Below are 20,301 nucleotides of genomic sequence, written 5' to 3'. Positions count from 1 at the left end.
GCACCATGAGGATGGTTACAAAGACCGTAGACTAAGAATTTGCTTCAGGGTAAAATCTAATGGAGAGTTTAAGTGTAGTTGTCTGCCTAGTTGTAGCATGATTTATTTGAAACATCCTTCCTTTGGTATTCAACTTAAACATTTAACTACCAAAAAAAAAAAGAAAGCTACAGACCTTTGAGCATGAGAAGTCATAAATGCATGCAGGGTATGCAAGGAGGCCCCATTCCTCTTCTTTTACTGTCCAAACTCTGATTGTTTTCACTGGTAGTCAATTTTTCTCCCTTTTGGGGGAAACCAAGCGTTGTAGGAGATGCTTCATAATACTTAATTCACTAGCTTAAATTAATGGCCTCTAATAAATCTCATCTTTACCCTGTTAGAGAAGTCCATATTTTTTAATCAGTGGTTTAACTAGTCATCGACCACTTGATTAAAAGAAAGAGTCGACAGCTTTATGGCATCTACTTACATTGTAAATAAGGCATACGTGCCGTTTGTTCTAGATCATTTTCTTGAAAACTTGTTCTCGCATTCACCACTTGGGTCTCCAAGGTATAGACTCTGAAATGGTAAATAGTTATTTTCCTGTTGAACACTGGTATAAGGTGCACTTTCTCCAGAGCCAGAAGACAGAATGTAACAAGGAAGGCGTGATCAGCTGCCCTGGAAGCCTACAGTGAGATCACCATTCATTTAACACAAATTTATTAACTTCCCAGTATGTACAGGGTACTATGCTAGCCCTGGATGTATCAGTAAGCCCAAACAGACAAAAACTGTCCTCCCGAAGGAAGACCTGCAGTAAACACAATAAACAAGTAAAGAGAGTAGTAAATGAGTAGAATATATAGCATGTGAAAATCCGTACAGTGGAAGAGAGAACAGGATAAAGGGAGAGGAAGAAGGGGAGACTGGTTTTAAGTGGCGGAGCATGGGGGCTGTGTGGGCCCAGAGGAAGAGGTGAAGTTCAAGCAACGCCTTGATGATAGGGAAAGAATCACGTGGATGAGGACGGGAAGAGCATTCTGGGCGGGGGGAGCATAGGAGTATCTCCAGTGTGCCAGGCATGTTGTGCTAACACCTGCAAGGACAGACATGAATAAAACCTGGGTCCTACCCCTGGGGAGTTGACAGGCGAGGAGCGAGATTCAGACTCGCAAATAAACGCAGCGATAAAGTGGTACAAGCACTATGGTAGGTAGAATGTTTTTTAAAGGTCTCTGTGTTAGATGATACAAACTAAGTAAAAATGTGAAATTATTCCCATTCCAAGAATGAAGCTAGGGTAAGGAGTGGACTAAAGCAGGGCTTACCAGGAATGCTTCTTCACACCCCTGCCCTGAGCAGACCTTTCCCTCTGAAGCCTCTTGCTGGGACCACTCACTCTGACCCACTCCATGACTCAAGGGGGTGTTTGATCTTTAGTTCAGGCCTTGTCCAGACCTCACCAGAACCTTAGTCAGGCTGAAGATGGGTGCTCTCATCTTCCCCTAAGAGTGAGTCTTGGCCTTCTAGGAGAATATGCTCTCTATGCATCGTTTGCTGCCAGGGCCCTGTGTTGGGAAGACAGGGATTCCAGGCACCCCACTGCTCGCCCACCGAACCTAACCCTAACCATATGGAACCCAACATCCTAGGCAGAAGATGCTTTTTCAGGTTCCTCTCAAGACCATGCACTCAAACTTGCATCTCCTTTCATTCTGGCCTCCTCCGACAGCAATGGCCAAGACTCCCCTTCCCCAAGCATTCTTCACCATGGCAGGTATAGATAGGATTTGTATCCTGCTTTATGGTTGGGAAGGAGATGGGTACTCACAAGTTGAATAACCTACCCCAAATCACATGATTATGAGTGAGGATCCTGCCCTTCTGCTACTGCACCAAGCCAGCTGGCCATCAGGGGACTTGCCTCTCCTCCCTTGCTTTCTGCCAGCCCTGGGCTTGCCTTCAAAAGGATGGTGTGTGTTAGGTGTTGGTGGGGCATCGCCCATCCTTCCTGGGCACACTGACTTGTGGTGCTGGCATACCGTTCGTGCCGCAGCTTCTTGTGGGCTCCTGGACCGTCCTGCCTCCAGCTGCCAGGGTCCTCTCTCTCTCTCTCAACCTCTCTCTCTCTCTCTCTCTCTCTCTCTCTCTCTCTCTCTCTCTCTCGCCATTCTGCCCCCTCAAGAACCTTCTGTGGTTTCCTGTTGCTTGTTCTACTAAATTGCTTTCCTTAGCTTAGCATTCTGAGTCTTCCTTCTACTGGCTGCCCACTCCCTCTCTACAAAGACTTAGTGCTCAGCTGCCTCCACCACCCACACAGGGTTTAGTAGCATTAGAGACCCATCCTTCTCTAGGGCCGCCTCTCTGTCAGTGTCCCTACAGGACTGCAGGAATCTTCCTAGAGGAACCTACTCTAATAAAACAGTCCCCATACACTGTGCCCCCACAGCCATTATTAGTTTGTGTTTGCTGATGTATTCCTTGGTACTGGTCCCTGAATGTCTGTTTGCCCTTCCCAGCTCAATTATAATCGCTTGGAAGGCACAAACCAAATCTCATAACTCCGTCAATACCTGAACAGAATAAATTCTTGGTAATGGTTGGATCAACGAGTCTTTGGCTTACTGGGTTTATAAATTCTTACTATTGTGAAAACTTGCACTCTCAGTTACAAAAACCTCAGATTCTAACAATCAGAAAATAAAGTTTAAGGCCCCCAGCACACAGCAGTTTTGAGTTGCACTTTTAAACTCACTTCTTAATCCATTTCAGAGTTTCCAATTGTTCACAGTTAATTCTTCTTACCAAGGGTGTATTACACTTGCTCAGCATTGAATGATATGGAAAGAATGGCCTTTCTTTCCTGCATAACTGACTTTACTTTTGTTCACAGGTTAAAATCAGCCCTTCCATTTCACTGCAGTATTATATTGGTGGCATTTTTATTTAAGAAAAAAAAAAAGCTTTCTTCCACATGAACTTTTGTTACAAATCAGTTTATTGGGGCCAATCAATGGGCAGGACCTCTGAAAGAGTGTGGATTATCTGGTTAGTCCTTTGTGTGGCAAAAGGCTTAGATACTGCTTAATACTTTGGTCATTCTTCGTCATGTAAAGAAGTGTTTTTTTGAAGGATCAACACCTGACTGAGCCCTGCCTTTTTCATGGTAATGTTTTCACCTGAGTTGCTTCTTATGGCAGCAAGAATTAGTTAACTAATACTTATTTAACCTTGGAACAATGTTTATCATAATCCGATTGGCAGATAGTCATTTTATTTAGGCCTGTTTCTTTCTTGTATCAGGAACTAGCAAATCTCAATGAAGAGTATGCTGGGAACAACTTTTTTTCCCTTCAAATAAGTTTTTACTCTATTTTCTTTTTTCTTTCCATCAAGGGGCATGTTTCCATGCTGTAGACTTAAGACTACACATTAACCAGTTGGATTTCCCCTCTTGGGTTGAGCTCTACTTTTATTTTTAAAGCTGACTTTTCTATTATATGCTGATGGCAGCTTTTCATCCAAAATGTTCTCCAGTATGATTTATTACGTTATATGCTCAGAGGTTTTTTTCATGATAAAGCTTCCTCATGAGCATTACCACTAATTAATAGACAAAATGGCCCAACACAATTTAATTATTTGGTAATGATTTTCAGTGTTTTCTTAAAGATGATGCTTTACAAGTCAAGGCCTGAACGCGCCTGGGTCATGACCTCTCTGCAGTGTTTGCAGTCTTGTTAAACAAGAAGCAAAGCAAAACATAAATTAGTGTTTCCATTATAAGTTGCTCCACATTTCCCAGTCTTTCAGCACTCCAAAGAGCGTAGTCATTGTTAATGTTAGAGAAACTTTCACTGGGAAGATGGCAGCTCCAGCTTTCTGGAGTGAGAAGCTTCTTCCTCAGTGCCGTTCCTCTAGGGCCAACGCTGCCTTCCTCGAGAGAAGACAAGATGAGGGAGTTTGAATTATGGGCTATAGAACATGAAAAACCTAAGGAAAAGGAGTGAGAACAGTCAGTTACCTTCTATCGTAATGCGGCTCTAGCAGCCTGTGTGGCCTTTAGCTTTTGGCCTTCAGAGACCCCTTCCTAAGTTTACGGATGGAATTTCGTGCTGAATGTTAGAGCACCACTCTTGTGATAGCAGGAGTGTGTATGTCTTTATGTGTTTGTAAGTACCACAGCCCCCCAGGTTTTGTTATTTCACCTTCATACATTTGTGTTTCTGCTCCTTCTGGCTTGGAAAAACCTTCCCCTTCATCCTCCTAATCCACCTACTCATTCCTTAAGACCCCCGTTCCAGAGAAAGAGCAGGAGATGTTTCTGTGCCACATGTCCCCTCCCTCTACCACAACATCCTGTGCGTACTGCCTCCCACCTGTTGGATCAGCGTTATCTCTTTTGTCGCTGCCTATATGGACAGCACCTATTCCATATTCATCTAGGAGCCTGATGAAGCTCTGCTGAGAATGTGTAGGTTTTTAGCTAGTTGATTTCTTGAAGAACAATAATGATTATCCTTCACTCTGTAAACTCCACAGGTATACTTCTTTTTTTGTGTAATGTGTATTTATTTATTTAGAGAGAGAAAGTTCTAGGCATGCACAAGCAGGGGAGGGACAGAGAGAGGGAGAGAATCCTAGGCAGGTCCCGGGCTGTCAGCACAGAGCCCAACAAAGGGCTCAATCCCAAACCATGAGATCATGACCTGAGCCTAAATCAAGAGTCAGACACTTAACCAACCGAGCCACCCAGGCGCCCCACAAGTCTATCTCTACCCCGTAGTCTTTGCACAGTCATCTGATACACCAATCACTAATTGTGCCAGAAGGGCTCAGCTTTGTTTCTTTGATAGGCCTTTGTTTATGCCTGTGGTTCATGTTCCATTATTGGCACAGGAGGTGGACAGAAACGAGTAAAACTGGGAATGGTTGGTCTGCTTTATTGATAGGAGTGGTGTGATGTTCACAAAACCCAAACTGAAGTTGTTTTGGTGTCTGATCTCCAATTTCTTAACATCTTTTCCTGTGTTTATTTTAATTTTCACATAATAATTTATTTTCTCATTTATTTTAACATCACGAGTTTCTAGATCCATGAATAGGTTTAATAATTGTATTAAAGGCTTATCTGTGGAATGAGTGTGTACCATACACCTCGTGACATAGTTTAAAATGTGTTCGTCTTCCATTTTCCAAGTAAACATCTGTTTTTAAATGTGTTTTCTTCATGAAGAAAGCAGTATACCATTTTGAATTCTGGATCTGGTTTCCATTCCTGCCTCTATCATATATTAGTTGTTTGACCTTGAACAAATTACTTCTATCTGTGAGATTCAATAGCCTCATCAGTAGAGATAACATGAGTACTTAATTGTCAGGATTATATGAACAGTAAATGAGACACTGATCTCAAGAGATGCCATACTGTAAATAGGAATAAATGGGAGTCTGCATATTGAATGATGAAATGCCCAGACCCCTTCCCCCATCGACTCCCAGGCTGCTGGCAACTAGCCTTTATACCCCTCCAGAAGGAGCAAGACTCTTCCCTGGGAAAAGTGTACACATCGTGACCTCTGAAGGACTCCCAATAATCAGCTAAGTCTTACCTGATCACCCTGTACTGCAGCCGTCAGACTCAGAGCTTCCAGCCATTAGTTTAATTCTTGAATCTGTATGGTCATCCAACAGTCACCAAGATATTTGAGGAAAGCTTCCAGTGAACAAGTAGGAAAAAAGGAACTCCAAGGAGACAGGGATAGAGCAGAGAACAGAAGAAAACATTATAAAATCTATAGTATTCACACAGACTTAAAATAAGGCATCACAGCCATTAATATAATAGGATGTAATTTTAAAAATCAAGAAGCAAGAAAGAGCACTTAGAAATGAAAATATAAAAAGAACGTAATATAAATTTGGAAGAAAAAGTTGATACTAACCCAAAAAGCATTAGAAAGAGAAAGAAATAGAAACTGGGAACAAGAAAAAGGAAAGGAAAATTAGATCAGTCTTAGTAGACCAGTATGCAACTAACTAATAGAGATTCCGTGGGGCAGGGAGGCAAAAAACAAAAACAAAAAACCCGAAAATGAATGAAAATAAATGCAAAAATGGCAGTTATTAACTCTAATAATAAAAAATCCCGAGATATTTCCTAAGATAGAATGATTAGAGGTTTCCAGTTTAGGAAGGACCCATCTAGCACTAGCAGATAGAGTAAAGAAAGACTTATCTCGAAGTACTTAATTTTGCAATTATAGAATATAGGGAGAAGAAAAAGATCGTTTAAAAAATTTTTTTAAAAGTAAAAGCAAGGAATCAGAAAACCAGAATGGCATCAGTCTTCTAGCAGCAACACTGAAAACTAAAAGACAATAGAGTAATGCCTTCAGAATTCTGGAGGGAAAATTAGTCTTAGGCTCATTCTCTGTACCTAGCCAAACTTTCAAGTATAGAATAGGCAGTATTAATGGTGGAATAAAAGCATTTCCAGACATTTGAAGTCTTTACATTTTCACCTCCTATGCATCCTTTCTCTGGTAATTATTGAAGTAGATGCACCATGGAAAAGAGGGAATAAATGAAATAAAGGGAAGACTGGAAAGTAGGGCATATAACAGGAGAGAGGAAGGTTCTAGAACTACAACTGTGCAACAGGCCTAGAGAGCTATCAGCCCAGACTGAGCTTTGAGGACAGAGGACTCTGGGGGAGGGGGGGTGGGTCTTAAATAAACAAACTTTAAAATTCCCTGACATGTTTGAATGTTTTGAAAGGATATTTATGGTTGTGTGTGTTTGGCGATCAACTTGTAGGTACCTGGTACCTGATAAACTAAGCAAAAGGTGAAAGTGGCAGTTATTAACTCTAATAAATACAAAATGTTTCCTAACAAAGGAAATGTAATAGTATGTTACATGGCTTATCTGTCCATCATATTTATATAATCAAATGTAATCATATAATATATGATAAATGGATACTGTTCAGGCTTACTCTAGTTCCTTAACCGGTCTTCTTCTATGCATTTTAACACGTTTTCTCCCTATTATCAGGGCCGCAAGCTTCTTATCATTGGGACCACTAGCCGCAAAGATGTCCTTCAGGAGATGGAAATGCTGAACGCTTTCAGCACCACCATCCACGTGCCCAACATTGCCACGGGAGAGCAGCTGCTGGAGGCTCTGGAGGTGAACCTAGCCCATGGATTGCAAACTGTCCATAAGACAGGAGTCGGGGCTGGCAGTAACGCTAAGGGCGTGCTGCAGACACTGCACCCGGCGCCTCATTTCTGTGCTGACCTTGAACAGGGCACCTGGGATACACATGCAGTAGTTTCAGGAATTTGAGGAAGAGATGAATGTCCATGAAAGTGAATGAATCTCGTTCCTTGGTGTTAGTTAGCAGCACCCAGCCTGCCAGGAATGAATTACTCTGCACCCACCATGAGTGAGGCATATAGTACCTGGGCCAGAAACTTGGAATGGAGGAAGGGGGGAGGGTGGAGTAATCAGCATGCAAAAATTCAGTCACCTGCAAGAGCTTTCTGCCCATTTACCTGCATTTCATAAATTGGAACAGTGATTAAAACATTAGAGACTTCAAAAAAGCTGCAAAAGCAAAAGGAACTGTTTTATTAAGTTTATAATATGGAAAGGTTTTCTTAAATTTTGTGAGGATGACAAAGTTTAATTTTTTTTTTTTAAGAGAGACAGAGAGACAGCGTGAGCAGGGGAGGGTCAGAGAGAGAGGGAGACACAGAATACAAAACGGGCTCCAGGCTCTGAGCTAGCTGTCAGCACAGAGCCCAATGCAGGGCTCGAACCCACGAACCGTGAGATCATGACCTGAGCCAAAGCCGGACGCTTAACCGACTGAGCCACCCAGGCGCCCCAAGTTTATTTTTTTAAAACTATATTCTTCATTAAAACTTTTGATTAATATCAGTGTATACAAATGACCTGATGAGATCTGTGGGGGAGAAAATGTTCCCTAGTGATTTGTTCAGCAGTGGTAAAAGCTCTTTGAAATCCTCAAGACCCATGCAGTTGGGGCATACTCCCACCAAACTAGAAGTTATCTATATGATAAGTGTCTCCAGGTTACCTATGTGAGCAGCTCTTGTACTGAGGTTGGGCAAGAATTAAATTTAGTCTCTGCTTTGACACATGTTAAAAATTGTAACTGATATTTATTATGGGTTGGAGCTTTTTTCCCCACAGCCAGGAAATACATCTCTAAATTAAATGGAGGTCTATAGGAAAACAGGATTTAGGATACCAGCTTTCACTTTCATAACTGTACTTGATGGGTTTAGGAAGGTCAGGTTGGAGTTTAAAATAGGAAAAAATCCTGTCCACTTGAACCAGTCAGGTAGTTCTTAGTCCTGTTCTTTTAGGGATAAATGTGACCCTTAACTAACGTAATTAACTTACTATAAAGTGCTTTCTTTATTTTTATTGTTTTTGTAGCTTTTGGGCAACTTCAAAGATAAGGAACGTACCACAATTTCACAGCAAGTCAAAGGGAAGCAGGTTTGGATAGGAATCAAGAAGTTACTAATGTTGATCGAGATGTCGCTACAGGTAAGATGCTTCACCCTCCGTATGATTCAGACACAGCAGCTTCAGGATATACCAGTAGGTTTTATATTTCCTTTGCTAAGGTTTTAAATAATCTGTTATAATTCTCTTATTTCTGAACTCAAGTTGCTATTACTAGTCTGCTTCTGAGACCAACAATAACTTATTGATACTTGGCTTCTTAAAATTCAGAAATAGAAGACAAGATTATAAGGTTACTTTCGATTTCAACCTAGGGAATCATTTGATCTTAGAACTAGAAAGGGCTTTGAAGAGCAATTGCTTACTGTTCCTCCCCACCCCCTCCCCCCATTTTGGAGATGAGGGTACTGAGTGTCCCACAGGTGATCAAGAGTTACCCAAGATCACCTAGCCACTTACTGATGGAAGGAAGATGGTATTGGTCATCAGAGGTCTGGAAGCTTCTGTACATTACACCAAAAGGGGCCTGGGAGACTATTTTAAAGGACAAATTAATTGAATTGTACAGAGTCAACTTAGGCTCTGTATCTTTCTCCCTGGCTGGGCTCCTAGAAATTTCATGCAGACTCCGGTAGGGCTGAGCATGCAGGCTCACACAGAGAACGGAGCCCCAGGCTAGTACCTGGGCAAAGACAGATGAAATTGCTCGGAGACTTTCTCACATCTACTGGCAACCTACCTTTCCTCTTTTGGGAACTCTACCCCCATATGTTTCCGTCCTGTGTCTTCTGTCCTTATCTGCCATACTGGTTAGAAAACAGATGTAAATCTACAAGTTCTGTGAGTTCAGGGACCTTGGCAGTCACTCACTGTTTGAATCCATAGTGCCTGGAACAAAGCCGGACACACAGTAGGGTGTTCATTACACTGTAATCAAGTGGGGCCAGCCCAGGCGGTTTGGACACACCAGCTGTGCTCTTAGCAGGGCGCACCGCCCCCAGTCCTGCCGCCGGCTCCGCATGAGCACTGGGCGGTGGAGGCGAAGTCTGAGTGTCACGGCTACACCCAAAGTCGGCTCTTGGACCAGTAACACATTGAGAACGTGAAGTGAATCCTTTTTCATCTTGCTGGCACATTTATTTGAAAACAAAAATTGTGGCTTTGAGAAACCTAAAGTTTAATCTATTGAACTTTCAGCCAGACTGAAATTTATTTATTTTCCATGGGGACTGGTAAATTAAAGGTACAGGCTAATCACTTTGCTTGGGATTCTTCCTGGTAAACGTGCATATACAGATGTATTAGCTCTTTAGCTAATGAAAGATAAATCTGTCAATATAGCTCTACTCTTCTTCTTCTTCTTCTTTTTTTGACTTCAGCATAATTTTTTTCCCCAATAATTGCAGAGAAGAAACAATGTGGGCTTTTGTCCCCAGTCCCTACCCCTTCTTCCTTGGATGCCTGCAGGTCAGTGATCACCTTAATGCCTCTTCTGTGCGTGGGGCAGAAAGCGAGAGTGGGGTACTCAGGCCTAATCTTCAGCGACTGATACTTCATAGGCCTCTGAGTTTGAACCCCTTCATGTCAAGTGGATTTCGTGCAGCTGAGTGAATGCTCTTTAGATCTGCCTTGGAGAGACGGAGCCTAGGTGGAGAGGCGTGTAGCTCAGCAGAATAGAAGTTACGTTTCCTCTCTGTTCACGCTCCACGATTCTGTTAAAACTTGCACAGCGCTGAGTATCTGCTCTGACTGGATGTCACCTGAGGGAATAAAGTCATTTATCTAGATTACTTTTTTCCTCCCTTTCTCCTGACTTTTAATTCCATAGCTACAGGCAAGGCAGTAAGTCCTTGCTCACACATATTAAATATATTTAATGGGCAGAGACCTGCAAGTACTGACTACAGCTGAGCTCCAGCCAGTTACAGCATTTATTTTAAAGAACTTGACAATTGATTCATATGTAATTCTATTCCCAAAGAGGGAAAATGTGTCTTTTGTTAGCTCTTCACACTTTTTCTTAGTCCTTTGTAGTCTGACCTCTTAACTTTGATACATTTGAAACTTCTGTTTGGTGTTTTTCTGGGGATAGAAGAGAAGAAATCTTAAAAAAAAAACACACACACACACACAAAACAAAACCGTGGCTGGGGGGGACCCAGTTGCACCTTCCTGCACAGCCGCACGTTTGAAAGCTCTTCCTGGAGGGCAGGGAGTGCCCTCTTGGGAAACAGACTCCCGTCCTGGAACGTGTTTCAGAAGTTAGGTATGTTTCTCACAATAAAAATTCATCTTAAGGAATTAAAGATGTTTTTAACAATCATGTTTTTAGATAACAACTCCGGCTGACCACTGAGAACAAACTGTAATTAAACAAATGAGTAAATATGAATATAAAAGAAAAATGAATAGAGAGAAGTAGTAATAACTGAAATCTAGCCCCAGAACCAAAACCCTATCTTTACCTGGACTCATGATGCTTTTTTTTTTTTAAGATTTTATTTTTAAGTAAACTCTGCACCCAACACTGGGCTCCAACCCAGCACCCGGAGATCAAGAGTTGTGTGTCCCACCACCTGAGCCAGCTCGCACTCCATGCAGGATGCTTTTCTGTGCGGGGAGACCCAGAGTATCCAGGTGTCACTTAGGGCAGTCAGCCCCACTCCTCATTTTTTACTTTCAGCACAATCTTTTCATTAATTGCAAAGAAGAAACTATGTGAGGGAGACCAAGGCCAAGGAAAACGAACGTGTCAGTCGTGAATAGACGGTAGGCTACTTTTTAGTCACTTAATCAACCTCAACTGGTTTTGAGTTTTGTCCCACTTTTTTTGTTTGTGTGTTTTTGTTTTTTGGTCTCCTTGCATAAATCCTATGACTCAGATGCCCTTTGAACCCCCAGGTGGCCACTGTCAGGTCTCACACGTGTTCCTCACACTCAGCTGAGGTGACCAGCTGGGTCACTTGGAACCTCACGCACAACAAGTCTCTGCTTTGAAATCCCGCTCGCTCCTCTGGAATGATGTAATCGGCTTCGCTGTGTGTCAGAATGCTGGTCAGGGAGCAGGTTAACACGGTTCCGTGACTCAGCAGAGCGCTGGAGGAAGTCTGAAACTGCGCGTTTCCTTGGCATGAAGTGCATAGTTATTAGAAGGTACCATTAACCCCTCTTCTTTCCTTCTTCTGATGTGTTTAGATGGATCCTGAATACCGTGTGAGAAAATTCCTGGCCCTCTTACGAGAAGAAGGAGCGTAAGTACACACAACACCTCAGACCGTCAGCCAGACTTGCTCCCTGGTTAAATCCCACGGCCTGTTCTAAGAGTTGCTGTACAGTGCATATAAATTTGAATTCTCAACCTTTCTCGGACAACTTTGTTTCCATTTATGAGAGCTCTTCGCTGTGTTGTAGGCCTGAGAGACCAAGCAAGGAAGTGGGTTGTTCTGTTGGTTTGCTCTCCTTGTCCTGCTTCGCAAAACTTCCTTGTCGCAATGCAGGAAAAAACTCGATGGTACATATTTATTGGAACCTGCCTTTAAATGCATGGGGCTGTGCCCATTTTCTTTTGTGAAATGCTTATCTAATAGCAAATGCATAGTGAAAAATGTAGAAAAACCATTAAGAAGCTTTTAGTGATTTTGTGATACATGGCTTTTTGCAGACCCTCATCTGTTTTTTTGTCTTGGGTATTTCTTTTTCAGTAGCCCCCTTGACTTTGAAAACGGACTCTTTGCACACACACAGTGACCAAGGGAAGTGACCAAGGTGAAGATGGCCTGGGATCTTCACCCAACTTAACTCAAGATCCTGGACAAAGTGACACAGTCCCTGCCTTCAACATGTGCTCACTCTGCATGATTAGTGCAATAAAACTCCCTCCCTTGTGCTTACTCAGCTATTCTGCCGTTTTGTGGAAGGTGCAAGTTTGCTCTAGAATGCTGTGCTTCCCTCTCTGTGCAAGCTAAGATGATTTCTTCCTCCGCGGTCTCGAAGCGTGGGTGATGCACTACACTTGCGAACACTACGCATTTTAAGCTCCCCACCATCGTCACCACCCAAAACTCTCCCTGAATGTAATGAGGTTGCAGGACGGCGCTGGGCTTATTAAAAGGACGACCTTTTAGAAAGAAAGCAGGTAGAGTGACTGGAGGTGGGGTTCAGACGGGCTGTCTTTCAGCTCCCCTGTGCCAACACTAGAGGCACTTGGGTATTTGGTTAAAGGTTCTCCCAGAAAACTGGTTGTGACCTTTGCCTGAAGGAGCAGGGCTTTGAATTTCTAAATGCTGTTCTCAGAGATGTTTCCACGTTGAAGTCAGGAGGTCTTTCGAATAGGAAGTCTGATTATTACTGTGTTGGCCATGGCACCCCTCAGTGTCACTAACTTACTCTGTGGTAAGAGATCTCACTGTTACCAGCTGGTAGATGTTGGAAAAGACCCGTGTGCAAAAAGCACACACCCCTAATAGAAAGCAGTCGTTACAATTAAGTCATTTATAAAGTCTCAGCACTAACTAGTGTCCAATTCTAAACGGGACAGTTCTTTATAATATTAAAGGCTTACTAGTATCACCATTTTTCTGTTTCCTTAGCTTAACGACTTAGAATTTATCCTTTATTTTAAACTATCTATTATCTAGCATCTGTTAAATAAAACACTTTTCTCCAGAAGACGCTGTTTTCTAGCCCTCGCCCTCTGAGTCTTTTAATATCCATTCCAGTATGTCTAACGCATTTCCTTTACCCTCTACACGCTTCTTGCAAAGGGAAGGAGAGCCAGTGGTTTGTCTTACGGCGGAGCAGGAGTTAAGTAGGTCAGCATGTCTGTGATGAGACTTGCAGAGCATGCCACTCTCCCCCCGCTGCTGCTTAAAACGCAGGGACAGGCAATCAGAAACCACCTGAAGGGGCTCTACGCCACCCGGGGACTTGTTGCCACAGTGGCCCTTGAGTGTAGCTCTGTCATCTGTCCCCGTGGTAGAAGGCAAATCATCTCCAGATCTTGCCATCTGTGTAGTTTTGGTTGACTTCAGTGTCCTATCTATCTTGTGTTGGGTTTTCATCCCTAGCTTATTTTGTGGCTTTTTAAAAAGTGGATTGTATTGTGAAATTCTGTGATTCCCAGTGGCCAGTATCTTGGATTCCCTTATCTGTTTTATAGCTTGCCTCTTTTCTCTTCCCGTGAAAGCAGCACACATTGTATTAACTTATGTCTCTCGTTAAATGAGGTTGGTGTCTTTGTGTTTTGTCCAAAACTATACTGAAAAATATATATTGTTTAATGCAAATGAAGGAATGCAATAAAGACTACCTATACTTGAAAACACTCTGTAGACCAGTTTTTGTACAAAACAACATGTATAACTGATAGGAATGTGTGAGGAAGAGGAGGCTCAGAAAAGCCCCTCCTTGCTTTGTTACAACTAGCCTAAGGAGATGGATGGTTTTTATTTAAAAGTCTCTGGTTTGGGGCGCCTGGGTGGCTCAGTCGGTTAAGCATCTGACTTCAGCTCAGGTCATGATCTCATGGTTTGTGAGTTTGAGCCCTGCCTTGGGCTCGGTGCTGACAGCTCAGAGCCGGGAGCCTGCTTCTGAATCTGTGTCTCCCTCTCTCTCTCTGCCCCTCCCACGCTTGCACTCTGTCTCTCTCTCTCTCTCTAAAATAAATAAACATTAAAAAAAAAAACCTCTGGTTGTCACTATTTAGGAAGTATAGTCATTAAAAAATTTTTTTTATGGTTTTTATTTATTTTTGAGAGACAGAGACAGTGTGAGCAGGGGAGTGTCAGAGAGAGAGACACAGAATCTGAAGCAGGCTCCAGGCTCTGAGCTAGCTGTCAGCACAGACCCCGACGCGGGGCTCGAACCCACCAACTGTGAGATCATGACCTGAGCTGAAGCCAGACGCTTAACCGACTGAGCCACCCAGGCGCCCCATAGGAAGTATAGTCATTTAAAAAGAAAAATAGATCACTAGCGTATTTTAAGAAGTTAATACACAACAAGAACCTCCACACTTATTTTACTTATTTCCACCTTATTAAGAAACAAGTTACACCAAAACCGTAAGTGGGTTAGGAATAACCCAGAAAGGAAAACTGTTTCTCAGGATTACTCCTTCCTGTGAAGTGTACAAACCAAGGGATTCAGACCCTCTCGATGGGACCTCTTCACCTGTTTCATGGTGGAATCCTGCGTCCTTTGTGCATTTTTCTGAGCTATTCGATCTCTTAGCCTAAAAGCCCGATCGTCACAGCTGGATCCAGTCGGACGAAAGGCAGCTGGGAGAATCCGCAGGGCTCAGTGGAAGAGGTCAGCCTCAGAGCCTCTCTTGACAGCAGGGTCAGCTCCCCTGGAGCAGCCTGCGGCCACCCTGGCCCCTGGGTAGCCGAGAAGGCGGGGTCTTGATGCTGTCCCGGTGTTCTTCACTACCGTGCTGGGCAGAGCAAGAGAGAGTCTGTGGTCACAGGCCTGGTGACAAAGCAGAGGAGACTCCGGCCAGCTGCTGCCTTCGATTTCTTCACATACAGATGCACTGTGAACCGGCTAGTTTTTGTCAGAAGATGTAATTAAAGCCTCAAAAGAAGGTTATCTTGGGGCGCCTGGGTGGCTCAGTCGGTTAAGCCTCCAACTTGAGCTCAGGTCAGATCTCACGTTCGTGGGTTCAAGCCCTGCATCGGGCTCTGTGCTGACAGCCAGCTCAGAGCCTGGAGCCTGCTTCGGGTTCTGTGTCTCCTTCTCTCTCTGCCCCTCCCCCTCTATGCTCTGTCTCCCTCTGTATCAAAAATAAAGCATTAAAAAAAAAAACTTAAAAAAAAAAAAAGGTTATCTTATCTTTTCTGTTATGTGTACATCTTCAGTCAAATACCTTTAAAACTAATATAACATGGATGCCTGCGTGGCTCAGTCGGTTACAGAAAAACTATAATGGTGGCTAAAATCGGAAACATGGTTTGCCTTAAGGCTGTTTTTTCATGTCCTAAAACTTTACAGCCTCTGCTTTAAGTTCCCGCAGCAAGGGGCGCCTGGGTGGCTCAGTCAGTTGAGCCTCCAACTTCAGCTCAGGTCATCATCTCGAGGTTCACGAGTTCGAGCCCCAGACGGGGCTCTGTGCTGACAGCTCAGAGCCTGGAGCCTGCTTTGGATTCTGTGTCTCCCTTTCTCTCTTACCATCCCCCATTCATGTTCTATCTCTCTCTGTCTCTCAATAAAGTTTCCACAGCAAATCATGGAGTAGATTTGAATGTGTGATCCTCAAATCCTGGTATACAGACTTGTGGACACACCACGCCAGCGATCAGCAACCGGCCCAGCCCAAGCACAGAAGGTGAAAGCAAGTTTTCCTGGTCCTCACTTGGCCACTCGATTCATTGGGGAAGGTGTGGATCAAAGTTCCAAAAAGCACCTACATTTCAGAAGTCATTGCAATGTGAGCCAGGCCCCTCCTCCACTGGCAGGCGATGCGAGGCCAGGCCCCGGAGGCGGCGCCGTATGGGTGCGGTGGCATTGCCATGCCAAACAGAGTGCCTGTGAGGGGCAAGGGTCCTGAGCCGTGAGGACACGGCCCAAACTCATGTTTGAAATTTTCCCAGCATACTGTCTGTCCACACAACCAACTTTGTCCCACTATTTTGGGAGTATAAGATTAATGGCAGGGCAACTCTTGGCCTCCCTAGAAAGTTTGCTGTGAAGCTAAGAGAATTGATGATGACGGAGCAACCATAATTTTGCTGTGTGTGTGTGTGGGGGGTGTGTGGGTGTGTGAGTGTAGATTAGCCACAGCTTACGTGTCCGTCCGCACACCCCAGGCGGCGTGAATCTACCCTGGGCCACTGGATGCTGTCACTGGCTGCGCCTTGAATAGCCTCACCATCACCTCTCCCCTGCTTTTCTCAGCCTTTCCTTTGCCTTTATTTGTTCTTCATCCTGTCAGCCTTGCACATACACACTTTCTTCCCTTTTTTCATAAAATACTGCTTTGAAAGCAGTCATTATATTGTCTCTTTTGGATCTTTAAAAAAATTTTTTAATGTTTATTTATTTCTGTGAGAGAGAAACAGAGCATGAGTAGGGAAGGAGCAGAGAGAGAGGGAGACACAGCATCCGAAGCAGGCTCCAGGCTCTGAGCTACCAGCACAGAGCCCAATGCAGGGCTTGAACTCACAAACTGTGAGCTCATGACCTCAGCTAAAGTTGGACGCTTAACCAACGGAACCACTCAGGTGCCCCTGGATATTTTTTTTAAAGATTAAAAACATTTTTTTTTAATGTTTATTTTGGAGAGAGAGAGAGTTCAAGCTGGGAAGAGGCAAAGAGAGAGAGAGAGAAATGGAGACACAGAATCGGAAGCAGGCTCCAGGCTCTGAGCTGTCAGCACAGAGCCCAACATGGGGCTTGAACCCACAAGCCGTGAGATCATGATCTGATCCCAAATCAGACACTCGGCTTACTGAGCCACCCAGGCGTCCCAAAGATTTTTTTTAAGTTTATTTATTTTGAGAGAGCACATGAGAGGGAGAGACAGAAAGGATCCCAGGCAGGCTCCCCACGGTCAGTGCAGAGCTCGACACTGGGCTCCAGCTCACAGAACTGAGATCATGACCTGAGCTGAAATCAAGAGTTGGACGCTTAGCCTGCCGAGCCACCCAGGCGCCCCTTGGATCTTTTTTTTTTTTAACTTCCTCTTGTTTTCAGATGTTTATTAGTATTTATACTTATGGAGTAACTGAATGTTCAAGCACTGTAATAAACTGTGTTCTCTTTAATCATAGTATATGATTAATCATTGAAAGGATACAAATGGCCTTGGTAAGTATGAATAGGGACCATTTAAATATTTGGCAATCTTCTAGGTTAAAAAAAAAAAAGCACCCAGAATGCTTGGGTAGATGAGGATTGGCTTTCTGTCAAAGTTAAATACAAGATGAACAGGGCTGTAAGACATGGAGGTTTTCGCATACTCTCCACGTCCAACTTCTTGTGCAGCCAATACAACCATTTTTGTGGTTTAAGCTTTCCAGGAACTAAAGAAAGACACCTAATGGGCACAGTAAAGTTCATGAACTTCTGGTAGCCATTCCTAATCTAAGGTTAGGGGTCTGCATTGTAGCACAAGTCGGCCCATCAGCACCACAGAGGGCAGACTGGTTTATTTGTTAGTTTTTCTATGCGGTGACCTGAGTAAGATTTGCTTCTAATAAAGGTAAATCAGGAGAAAGAAAAAGAAAAAGCATTTTAGCTATGCTGCATAAACCGAAGGTGACATTTTATGGGTAGGTCTGAAGACCAAAGGATCATCGATTGTCATAAAACCGAGTTATAGCCTCCGTGGCTGAGAAGGCACTGCGTGTGAGCTTCAGGTGAGTCCTTTTGAAGCAGTATTTTGAGGAGAGAATGCCCTTTGCGGAGTGTGCCCACTGGTGAGTCCTTTGTGCCCAATCTCAAACTTCAAATGACACCTGTTCCAGGCCACCCAGAGGCCAGGGCACACCACTTCATCATCCTGACCCACCTACCCCTTCTGTAGATTAGCTAGCAGCGGGGGGAGCCATTTCCAGTCAGGTTTCATTTTCAATAGAGCAAATCCTATTTTCCCAATAAATGGAGTTGAAAACATGGGTGAGGAAAGGATTAACCAACCCCATGGTCTGCTGGCCTCGCGCCACATCTCTGAGTGTCTGTGACATTAATTTGTGCAGTGGTACTGCCTGAGTCTATAAACAGCATAAGCACCCCAACTGCTTACTTGCAAAACTGGGAATTATCTGTTGGATGTTGACTTAGAGCAAAGTAAGCCTGTAAGAAAAGTCCTACGGTAGATCAGACTTACTATCCATGTTTCCGGCGATCTCCCTTAGAGAACAGAGGGAATGGCTTTAATTTGGGCCACTAATTTCAGGGTGCAGGTCGAGGCCAGCACATCGAGAATCGGATTCTCTCAACCTCCTGAGCATTAATCTGGAAACTCCACACACTGTACAATGTATCCATTTTAAGTTTGTTTACCTTCTGTTTAATGACTTAACAGAAAAAAACTGCATGATGAAATATATTTTCTCCAAATATATATATATTTATATAATATATAATCTTAGTTAACTCAAAGGTATATACATTGTATAATAAATAATATTTATAAAAAGAGACTTTTTGAATATAAAATCAAAAAGATCAACAACTTCTACAACTTTTTACAAAACTTTGGATACAGCAGGTTGGTAGGAAATTTCTGTTGGATACTATTACCTGACTACGGCAAGAATAATTACAATGCACTCAATGTACTATTATTAAATAATAACTTGTCAGCTACTTGAATACGCCCCAGAAACATGACTTTATCACTTTTAATATAGAATACATAGATATGAAAAGACTGTTTTTGAAAATTTGTATCCATTCTGCTGAAATAATTCTCACATAAAGCAAGCATTATCCGGTGGACATGATTTAAAACGTCAGTCTAAGGTGAGATGGGGAGTGGCCTTTCAGACTCTCTGGAGAGGGGATGGGATGTGTATCTTTATCAGGGCTCCTTGCCAGCAGATTCAAGAGGGTGGGCATGGCTTCTAGCTGGTCGTGGCAAGTTTGCCTGAGCAAGTGGGAAGATCGCTTTGACCCCCAGTAACGTAGGTCAGTGTTAGGCAGACCAGAGAGAGAAGAGCGAAAAGGAAGAAACGACTTTGTTCCAGTCTGCCTACCCTGCTGCTTCTCCTCTTCCTGATTCTCCTTAAGACAGAGCTGCATTGACTCATACCGTCCAGCCCACCTGCCTCTGTTCTGCTAGCCTCCTTCAGGACGCGCTAGAGGACCAGCGTGGTGCAGGGGGAACTTGACCATGAGACGCTTTACCCAAGGGACCGAGTGACCACTTGCCCCCCTTCCAACACCCAATCCCTTTCCTTGGCAATGCATGCATGGGTGCTATGTCAGCATGCAGGTGAGGCCGGAAGGTGTGTGTTAAAGAACTCTGTGCTTGTTTACCCACACAGGCCAAAGAAAGAAAAGGAGGTCAGAAGACAGTTCTCTATCAGAGAGGAAACGGAGGGGCGATTTTTAATCTCCCCATCTACAAGTCACCAGATTGGAACTTCGGGACTAGATTGCGACTCCCTGACCCTTTGTCTAATTTCTACCAAGGCAACCTAGACTCCCAACTGCTCTACCTGGGGGTTGTCTTTGTGGAGAATCTGCCGGTGAGTGGGGCTGGGAGGGATCAAACGGCCTGTCTAACGGTACCACCTCTTGCTTTAGGAAGCCGCCGGAGCTGCAGAAGGCTCGCCCCCTTGAAACAGAACCTATTTACATCAACCTCTAAAAATCCACAACAAAAACAAAAATAAAATAAAACAAACCCCACCATACTGCGTTACTGGTAGAAGCCGCAGAAGGGCGACGGACGATGGGGGCTCTGACTGCAGTTCCTAAGAGCCTCTCGTGCAGAACCGGGTTACAGAGAAAACAACACTGAGAACACACAGCTGCTCTTCAAACAGCTTACCAGGCCACCCAGCGCTCCTGGTTCTTCAAAACTCAAAATCCTACTCCCACAATCGCCTTGGGCCTCCCTACCACTTGATCCTAGCTAAACCTATGGCTTTTGTCAGAATGTGGAAGTAGATCAGATTTGAACACGAGGAGACAGAGAAAAGGAGAGACTGCAGGGGTCTGTCCTACTTCGTAACTCCCGCCTCACAGGCGTCTTGGCGCGTCCCCAGAAGCCGCGGTCTGGAAACATCTTGCCCGTGCTCAAGTCTTCACCACCAGGCAGAGAGCTCCCGGGAGCCCAGCCTGTTCGGTCGGAGTAGA

The 20,301-nt window shown here is 43.8% G+C and overlaps 1 protein-coding gene across 2 annotated transcripts in view; it reads left to right on the top strand.

Annotated features, from left to right (window-relative positions):
- NSF (N-ethylmaleimide sensitive factor, vesicle fusing ATPase) overlaps positions 1 to 13,819 on the top strand; it is a 142,359-nt gene extending 128,540 nt beyond the window's left edge. Inside the window, exons 18-22 of one of the 2 annotated variants that reach the window (XM_029927200.1) lie at positions 7,048 to 7,182; positions 8,464 to 8,577; positions 11,692 to 11,747; positions 11,908 to 12,007; positions 12,198 to 13,819. In XM_029927200.1, coding sequence (XP_029783060.1) covers positions 7,048 to 7,182; positions 8,464 to 8,577; positions 11,692 to 11,747; positions 11,908 to 12,007; positions 12,198 to 12,200 — 408 coding nt within the window. In that variant the 3' untranslated portion in view covers positions 12,201 to 13,819. The remainder of the gene's footprint in view (positions 1 to 7,047; positions 7,183 to 8,463; positions 8,578 to 11,691; positions 11,748 to 11,907; positions 12,008 to 12,197) is intronic. The other variant, XM_029927201.1, reaches the window with a different exon arrangement.
- Positions 13,820 to 20,301: the final 6,482 nt, after the last annotated feature.

Source organism: Suricata suricatta, chromosome 17 (genome assembly GCF_006229205.1).
Source record: "Suricata suricatta isolate VVHF042 chromosome 17, meerkat_22Aug2017_6uvM2_HiC, whole genome shotgun sequence".
In the NCBI taxonomy this organism is placed as follows: domain Eukaryota; kingdom Metazoa; phylum Chordata; class Mammalia; order Carnivora; family Herpestidae; genus Suricata; species Suricata suricatta.
This window is presented reverse-complemented; position numbering and strand designations above follow the sequence as displayed.